The sequence below is a fragment of the Oncorhynchus clarkii genome, chromosome 4 (genome assembly GCF_045791955.1).
Source record: "Oncorhynchus clarkii lewisi isolate Uvic-CL-2024 chromosome 4, UVic_Ocla_1.0, whole genome shotgun sequence".
NCBI classification, from domain to species: domain Eukaryota; kingdom Metazoa; phylum Chordata; class Actinopteri; order Salmoniformes; family Salmonidae; genus Oncorhynchus; species Oncorhynchus clarkii.
In genome coordinates this window covers 81567920-81577703 of record NC_092150.1, presented here as the reverse complement: position 1 = coordinate 81577703, position 9784 = coordinate 81567920, and the positions used below count along the sequence as shown (strand labels likewise).

Here is a 9784-nt window from a genome sequence, read left to right as displayed (position 1 = left end):
AGCAGTAGACAACTATTCTGGCTCTCCGGGGTAAACACAATATGTGCAGAGCAGAGCTCTCCAATCCTGTTCCTGGAGAGCTACCCTCCTGTAGGTGTTCTCTCCAATCCTGTTCCTGGAGAGCTACCCTCCTGTAGGTGTACAGGAGGGTGGCTCTCCAGGAACAGGGTTGGAGAGAACACCTAGATGAGGGTAGCTCTCCAGGAACAGGGTTGGAGAGAACACCTACAGGAGGGTAGCTCTCCTGGAACAAGGTTGGAGAGAACACTTACAGGAGGGTAGCTCTCCAGGAACAGGGTTGGAGAGAACACCTAGATGAGGGTAACTCTCCAGGAACAGGGTTGGAGAGAACACCTACAGAAGGGTAGCTCTCCCGGAGCAGGGTTGGAGAGAACACCTACAGGAGGGTAGCTCTCCAGGAACAGGGTTGGAGAGAACACCTAGAGGAGGGTAACTCTCCAGGAACAGGGTTGGAGAGAACACCTACAGGAGGGTAGCTCTCCTGGAACAGGGTTGGAGAGAACACCTAGATGAGGGTAGCTCTCCAGGAACAGGGTTGGAGAGAACACCTAGAGGAGGGTAGCTCTCCAGGAACAGGGTTGGAGAGAACACCTACAGAAGGGTAGCTCTCCCGGAGCAGGGTTGGAGAGAACACCTAGATGAGGGTAGCTCTCCAGGAACAGGGTTGGAGAGAACACCTACAGGAGGGTAGCTCTCTGGAACAGGGTTGGAGAGAACACAAGGTTCCAGGAACAAGGTTGGAGAGAACACTTACAGGAGGGTAGCTCTCCAGGAACAGGGTTGGAGAGAACACCTAGAGGAGTGTAGCTCTCCAGGAACAGGGTTGGAGAGAACACCTACAGAAGGGTAGCTCTCCCGGAGCAGGGTTGGAGAGAACACCTACAGGAGGGTAGCTCTCCAGGAACAGGGTTGGAGAGAACACCTAGAGGAGGGTAGCTCTCCAGGAACATGATTGGAGAGAACACCTACAGGAGGGTAGCTCTCCAGGAACAGGGTTGGAGAGAACACCTAGAGGAGGGTAGCTCTCCAGGAACAGGGTTGGAGAGAACACCTACAGAAGGGTAGCTCTCCTGGAACAAGGTTGGAGAGAACACTTACAGGAGGGTAGCTCTCCAGGAACAGGGTTGGAGAGAACACCTACAGGAGGGTAGCTCTCCAGTAACAGGGTTGGAGAGAACACCTAGAGGAGTGTAGCTCTCCAGGAACAGGGTTGGAGAGAACACCTACAGAAGGGTAGCTCTCCCGGAGCAGGGTTGGAGAGAACACCTACATGAGGGTAGTTCTCCAGGAACAGGGTTGGAGAGAACACCTAGAGGAGGGTAGCTCTCCAGGAACAGGGTTGGAGAGAACACCTATAGGAGGGTAGCTCTCCAGGAACAGGGTTGGAGAGCCCTGCTCTACAATATGAAATGCTTATGGTATCTAAGGGCAACCAGCAGTAGAAAACTATTTGAGCTCTAAAGCTCATATGTGTAGAGTATCATTCAACCTATGTCATCTAAGTTGACTCTTAGTCTATAACATTATCAGCTAATGTATGATGTGATCGATGTCCACATGTAAAGAGCCTGTGTGTGTGTGTGTGTGTGTGTGTGTGTGTGTGTGTGTGTGTGTGTGAGAGAGTCTGTTGGGTAGATGTGCTAGGGAGTTTAGAGAGAGATAAACAGGTGTGCTGCACTGGGATCGAGAGACATGGTATCCTTGAGGCACATAGCGACAGAGATGCATCGCTATGGCAACTGGCTATTGTCACATCCAGGGCTCATTAAAACTATTTGTCTTGGAAGGCAGTTTGGGTTACAATGTGTTTTGAGACTATAAAGAGGAAGAAAGATAATACTCGATCAAAATATACATCAAGACCGACATTGAAATGGTTACAGCAGTCACATCAAGATGTATGTACACTAGACTTGAATCCAAGTGACTTCTAAGTGTGAGAAATGTTGTTTCCACATGTAAACATCTGTGAAAAGTGTTCAAGGTGAACATCCATTCCTATAAATTGTAGTTCCCGCTCATATGGGTTTGAGGTCTGATAGGGGTGTTTAAGATAAATAGATTTAGGTTACCCATACCATCTTAGATATAAATATGCTGGGAAAAGATTGTCTATTCAGCACTCAAGGCTCACTGAGGCAAAAAAGAGGAGAAAAGCGGAGAACTAGATTAACTTAATCCAAAACTGATAGTGTCAGGTGAACTATATTGTCATGCAGACAGTAAAGATCTTTAGACATTCTGTGTCTAGTATGTTTGTCATAAACTCCATATTTCGGGCAGATAGATGTAGAATACAGTAACGACTGTGATGTTAAAGACATGCTGAAACTTACCAGTGTTACTTTCCATACAATGATCTCTAAACGCTCCAAACAGCACAATACTAAGGTTTTATTATCTGAATATTTTACGTCCAATGATTTCAGAATTGACCAATGACATCTGAGGGTTTTCAGAGTACATCACTGTTCACTATTTAAAGCTTCATCAGAAAGCTTCATCAGAAATTTTAACATCTTAATGTATAGTCAACAGCACTAATGTATACAATATTCCATATGTTGACCTTTGGCTGCAGTAACATGACCAACTTATTACACATATTAATTTCTGTAATTGTGAACAATGCCTTGTCTTTCAAATGCTTGGACAAGATGCCAATGCAATAATCATTCACTGTTCTGTAACAGTGTAGCCTTTGAGAGTGGCCGTTGGCTGCTGTGGTGTTCCTATCTCATGTCCAAATGTCTTGTCCAGAAGCTTCCTCCTGCTGGCATGTCTCCATCATGGCTTCCACCACTCAGAAAGTGAAAGCGTACACCACTCCCACGACCACAATGTTTCCTATGGTGGCGGTGATTGCAATCCAAAGCCAGATGGCGTCGCGGGACATGGGCTCCCGCTCCGGCTGGTCATGGGCCGCCATAGAGGCGGCGTGGACGCTGGCCGAGGAGTTGAAAAGTGAGTGGTCCGTGCTGTCGTCATCATTGGGTGAGTCCATGAAGGCCCCCGCCATGACCGACTGAAAGAGAAAACGAAGTGTATTCAACTCAGAGGGACAAATATCGGAGTTTTGCACAGTGCTTTAGACTTAGAATTACACTCATTTCATGTATAACTGGAAACACTGTTTCCCTATCAATATAGTCCAGAGGCCTAATCTTCTTCTCCCTTTCGATATTCATTAGCTATTCAGTTAATTTGTCTCCTTTCCAACGTTATCTTGGACTTGAGAAAGTAAATAGTCTGAAAACCTTGATGCTATTGCTCTGATTCATTACGAATTCAGAACCCTTATCTAGAAAGGTGAAGCTATTTCAAATAGGCCAATGGAGCATATACTGTATATTAAGATTATTTGTAATACATTAAAACGTTTTCATTGAAAGCTATCTACAATAAGCTACTGGAATGTCAATGTTATGCTTTCTCCAGTGATAGTATGGAACCTATAGATTCCTACACCTACACACAGAACATACTCACAGTATCTCAATACTATCGACAGTAGGGAGGAGGATGGCATGACAGAATCGACTATTCTTAGAAAATAATACACAGCTATACTCAGGTATCCAAACCACCAAAATACGATAGGGGGATAAGAAAAGTGTTCTCCTTCACACAGTGTGTAGCCTATACAACACCCATACCAGAAAACGACAAATCTGTCACTGAGGTCCCCTCTTATTAGAGGTTGATGGAGACAGATGCGGTCCCGTGTGGCTCAGTTGGTAGAGCTTGGCACGTGCAACGCCAGGGCTGTGGGTTTGATTCCCACAGGGGAGCCGATTGGAAATAGATGCTGTTTCTCTGGATAAGAGCGTCTGGTAAATGATGTGATTGACGAGGCTACTACCTGTTTCTGTGAACCTCTTCTGTGGTGATTAGTCTGTCACATGTTAAGGTACTTTTCAGTAGAGGAAAATATGTATTTTGTGAACATTGTCTGAAAGAAAATGCTAAATGAGAAAGAGGGCATGGAGTACCAGATCCTTCATGAGTGCCTTGTTTTCTGTGATTTCTTTAGGGATTGACTGTTTGCTCATTTATAGCAAATTCATGAGAAAGGGAGTTTGTGTATTGTACAGTAGGGGTACATTAATGGTACAGCCAGAGTGAGATTGAAGTCCCTAGAGACCTGGGCCCGTATCCACAAAGAGTTTCAGGGTAGCAGTGCTGATCAAGGATCAGGGTCCAGTTTCATAAAACATCTGAAGTACATTTTCCCCTATCTTTTCCCTTAAAGTTTCTTTACACAAACCACTTTTAAGGTTAATTTCCCCCTTAAATTAAGTTAACAAGTTAAGGGTGCCCATGAGGTTCCTTAAGTGCTTCATTCAGTATACTGTAAATGCCAATGTAAACAGAATTTATGGAGGTGAATGTTGCTTTCCTCTGTCCTGGTTTCAAAAGGAAAACATCCACCAGCTAGCTAGGTACTTGGCTAAACCATGGAATCTGTTCACTCATGACTGCATGGCCAAGGCACGACTCCAACACCATCATTAATTTAGCAGACGACACAACAGTGGATGGCCTGATCACGAACAACGATGAGACAGCCTATAGGGAGGAGGTCAGAGATCTGGCCATGTGGTGGAAGAACAACAACCTCTCCTTCAACGTGATCAAGACAAAAGAGAAGATTGTGAACTACAGGAAAAGGAGGACCGAGCACGGCACCATTCTCATCGACGGGGCTGTAGTGGAGCAGGTTGAGAGCTTCAAGTTCCTTGGTGTCCACATCACCATCAAACTATCATGGTACAAACACACCAAGATAGTGAAGAGGGCACAACAAAGCCTATTCCCCCTCAGGAGACTGTAAAAATTTGGCAAGGGTCCTCAGATCCTCATAAACGTTCTACAGCTGCACCATCGAGAGCACTGGTTGTTTTACTGCCTGGTACACCAGGCGGTGTCAGAGGAAGGACCTAAGAATTGTCAAAGACTCCAGCCACCCTAGACTGTTCTCTTTGCTACCGCACGGCAAGCAGTACCGGAGTGCCAAGTCTAGGTCAAAAAGGCTTCTTAAGGGCTTGTAAGTAAGCATTTCATCGTAAGGTCTACCTGTTGTTTTCGGCGAATGTGACAAGTAAAAATTGATTTGATTTGATTTATCCATGGCTACAAAGCTAGCTACCTAGTTAGCTTGACATGCTAGAAAGTACTAGAAACAAGATGAGTAACTAAAATTATCTTCTGAATCAATTTGTTTCTCCTGTCATGAATGTAAAAGTCATATTTTGCAATATCCCCAAAGAAATGTGATCTCTTTAAGAGGACATTCAGTGAATCAGGTCGTCTCCATGATAACCGGAGACTCCACCTGTTCAAATAATCGTATTAATTATAATCAGAAAGGCCAAACGTATCCTAGATCAGCCCTATTGTGAGTTGCTTTGTGGATAAGGGCCCTGATCAAAGAAAGGGCTGTAATGACTTTTCCGTAGATGTGTCTGTTTTTCATGTGTCTGTTTTCCACCTGACTGCTCCAGCTATTCACACCTCAATGAGAATCAATAGAGAGGAATTAAAGAGACAGCTCACCCACATGTCAAATGTATTTCATCTCATGCCCAGTGGGAAAGCTATGGAGTATTACATCTTAAGGATGTAATGTCATGGTTGAAAACTGGTTTTCTGGTTGAGAAGGTGTAAAATAATCAGGCTACCCGGAAAAAGGCACTGCGTTACCGATATGTTGGTTATTAGGCTTACCCATTAAATTCTGCATCTGTGGTGAAAGGTGGCAGAGCTAGAGAGGTGTTTGTCAGACCATGAGACATCACGAAAATTGGTCTTGTCATTAAAACGGAAAGTGCCTTCGGAAAGTATTCAGACCCCTTGACTTTTCCACATTTTGTTCCGTTATAGCCTTATTCTAAAATGGATTAAATACAAAAAAGGTCCTCATCAATCTATACACAATTACCCATAATGATTTAGAAAAACAGGTTTCTAGACATTTTTGCTAATTTATAAAAAATAAAAAAAATATCACATTTACATAAATATTCAGACCCTTTACTCAGTACTTTGTTGAAGCACCTTTGGTAGCGATTACAGCATTGAGTATTCTTGGGTGTGACGCTACAAGCTTGGCACACCTGTATTTTGGGAATTTCTTCCATTCTTCTCTGCAGATCCTGTCAAGCTCTGTCATGTTGAAAGGGGAGCGTTGCTGCACAGCTATTTTCAGGTCTCTCCAGAGATGTTAGATTGGGTTCATGTCCGGGTCTGGCTGGGCCCCTCAAGGACATTCAGAGACTTGTCCCGAAGCCACTATTGCATTGTCTTTGCTGTGTGCTTAGGCTCGTTGTCCTGTTGGAAGGTGAACCTTCACCCCAGTCTGAAGTCACTGAGTGCTCTGGAGCAGAGTTTTCATCAAGGATTTCTCTGTACTTTTCTTTGTTCATCTTTCCCTTAATTCTGACTAGTTTCCCAGTCCCTGCTGCTGAAAAACATCCCCACAGGATGATGCTACCACCACCTTGCTTCACCGTAGGCATGGTGCCAGGTTTCCTCCAGATGTGAAGCTTGGCATTCAGGCCAAAGAGTTCCATCTTGGTTTCATCAGACCAGAGAATCTTGTTTCTCATGGTCTGAGTGTCCTTTAGGTGCTTTTTTGGCAAACTCCAAGTGGGCTGTCATGTGCCTTTTACTGAGGAGTGGCTTCCATCTGGCCACTCTACCGTAAAGGCCTGATTGGTGGAGTGCTGCAGAGATGGTTGTCCTTCTGGAAGGTTCTGCTATCTCCACAGAGGAACTCTAGAGAAGTGTCAGTGACCATCAGATTCTTGGTCACCTCCCTGACAATAGCCCTTCTCCCCTGATTGGTCAGTTTGGCCTAGTGGCCAGCTCTAGGAAGAGTCTTGGTGGTTCCAAACTTCTTCCATTTAAGAATGATGGAGCCCACTGTGTTCTTGGGGACCTTCAATGCTGTAGAAATGTTTTGGTACCGTTCCCCAGATCTGTGCTTCAATACAATCCTGTCTCGGCGCTCTACGGACAATTCCTTCAACCTCATGGCTTGGTTTTTGTCTGACATGCACTGTCAACTGTGGGACCTTATATAGCCAGGTTTGTGCCTTTCCAAATCATGTCCAATCAATTTAATATAACACAGGTGGACTCCAATCAAGTTGTAGAAACATCTCAAGGATTATCAATTAAAACTGGATGCACCTGAGCTCAATTTCTTGTCTCAAAACAAAAATACATTTTTGAAAAATTCTAAAAATATTTTTTTCAATTTGTCATAATAGGGTGTTGTGTGTAGATTGCTGAGGAAAATGTTTTATTTAATACATTGTAACGTAAAAAAATGTAGAAAAAGTAAATGGGTCTGAATACTTTCCGAAGGCACTGTATGTAGCATCTAAACAGTTCGACATACAAATCATGAAAGGGGAGACTCATAAACCCGATGGTGTTCTCCCTTTCATTATATGACCCCCACAAGTGTCACGGGACTCCTCTATATGTAACCAGTACTGGTAAAAAATAATAATGGTGGATGAAGGTTTTGTGCCTACCCAAAAATGTGTTTAAATTTGTGTAAAAAATATATAGATATGTGTAAAATAATATATCTAGATATGTGTAAAAAAATTTTTTATTGTATCTCGTAGAAAAAGGACAAACACTTAAAATCTTGTTTCTTAATATTTTGTTTTTGACTGTCTTTTTTGCCATTCATGAATGAGTCATTTAACACGTTTCTCTGGGCTATAGCAGTAAAGGGCAGATTCAAACCATTCAATTGAAGAGAAGATTCAAACCACTTGAAACAGAACTGGGGAATGTGAACAAAGGATCAAAGTAAATGGTTTTGAAACATTATTTTTTTTAAAAGCTAAGTACCCTGTTAACTAACGACTGCTTGATTGCTATTTAATGCTGTCAATAATTTAAATTCAATAAATTCCTTACAAGGTTAACTAAGAAAAACTGCAATGGCATAAAAGTGTTGTTTCCATCACTGTTCCTTATTTCATCTTCTTAACATCACTGTCATACACACACACACACACACACACACACACACACACACACACACAGACACACACACACAGACACGTAGGCACACAACAACCCGACTGCCCCAGAGACCTACCCTCAAAGCCTTTGTGCCTTTGAAGACAAACCATTCTGTCCGAATGAGAGATGGAGCCAACACTTGCTTATTCGTTAACATTGGATTACGCAAGTTCAGCTCCAACTAACCATTAAAGTGCTACGTTCAGGGTAATAGAGGTGTCTGTCACAGCCATAACGCCTTTTTGAAATGGCTTTCTGGCATATATATTGGCTTCCCAGTGTAGACCGTGCTAACTCACAACTGAGACAATAATTAAGAGACATCGACAAGATGCTAGGTCTGGAGCCTTGGTACTCCCCTGGCTAGGCGACCTAGATTTATGAACTCAATTCAGTTGATTTTCGACGCTCGCTCTTCATCACTGTCACAATCACATTCTACGTAAATCTCTAAGTGTACAGTTGGTCTTTTTATTCATTGTGCTTTCTCCGCCTCACAATTTATTGTCTTGCCCGGGTGCTCGTATATATTTTGTTAGGATACCCGCTGATCCTTTAGATAATAAATGTGAAAAGAAGTGTAAGATGCATCATTCACAATATCGCTTGTGTTAAATATGACCACTTACTGTAGTATACAGTAAATTACGCTAGCACATCCATAGAACACCATACTTCTGTCCATTTTTTAACAGGAGAGAAAACAATGCATTTCAACAGAGCTCCCATAGGAGTGAACATCCACCTCTGGTCTCTTGGCCCTCCCACCCTTATGGGAGGTCAGCTCCTGCTCAGCGCAGGCAAAGCTCTTCTCTGTTCTTATACCCGAATGGTGGAAACAGCTTCCCCCTGATGCTAGGACAGCGGAGTCCCTGTCCATCTTCTGAAAACGTCTGAAATCTTACCTCTTCAAAGAGTATCTCAGTCTTGTTCCCCCTTGCACTTGTCTTTTCCTACTAACACTGACTTTTCTGATGACTTCTGTTTTCAGGAAAAATGTACTTGCTACAACTGTGATATGTGGCTGTCTCACCTAACTATCTGAAGATGACTGTAAGTCAACTGTACGTCGGTCTGGATAAGAGCGTCTGCTAAATGACTAAAATGTAAATGTAACATCAACAGAAAACCAACCACATCCTGGTATGAGTGTCAGGATAGTTCCTGTATGTCAGTGGCTGTCAACCCTACAGCCTGGACTGGAGCATATTTGTTAGAGAGCACTTTAGGATTCTTCTTTACAATGCATCTGTCAGAAGCAGTCACTGTTTCTTTACGTTTCTGCGGGCAGTTCCTCAAATAAGCCTTCAGCCTGTTGTTAGTCATGGCACTTTGCTCTCAGTTCACTGGGGCTTCTTTACAATACACTACTCTGATGATACAAACTAGGTCCAAGAGAGATACTTGTGTCAAGAGACGGATCTAGATTCAAATCTCTCTTTAAGAGATGTCTCCCACACTACCTCCAGAGGTAGACATCTACACCGTCTGAGTGGTACAGTGCACAAGAGCTCTTCCACACCACATGTCCTTTCAATAATTACCTTATTTACATTAATACCAAAAAACAACATTTTTGCTCTGTTAACCAAATTGAAAATGGAAGGCTTTTAAAATATCCACACATTTGTGAATCATTGCATTAATCAAGTGTGCAACATTGTGTGCAATATGTCTTAGCTGAGAAGCATCTGCATAGTTTGAATTGCTATCC

At 43.1% G+C, this 9784-nt stretch overlaps 1 protein-coding gene across 1 annotated transcript in view; it reads right to left on the bottom strand.

Moving 5' to 3' along the window:
- Nucleotides 1-2316: 2316 nt before the first annotated feature.
- Nucleotides 2317-9784, bottom strand: part of LOC139407865 (uncharacterized protein C14orf132-like) — a 29657-nt gene continuing 22189 nt past the window's right edge. Inside the window, exon 2 of the mRNA XM_071151735.1 lies at nucleotides 2317-3046. Coding sequence (XP_071007836.1) covers nucleotides 2825-3046 — 222 coding nt within the window. The 3' untranslated portion in view covers nucleotides 2317-2824. The remainder of the gene's footprint in view (nucleotides 3047-9784) is intronic.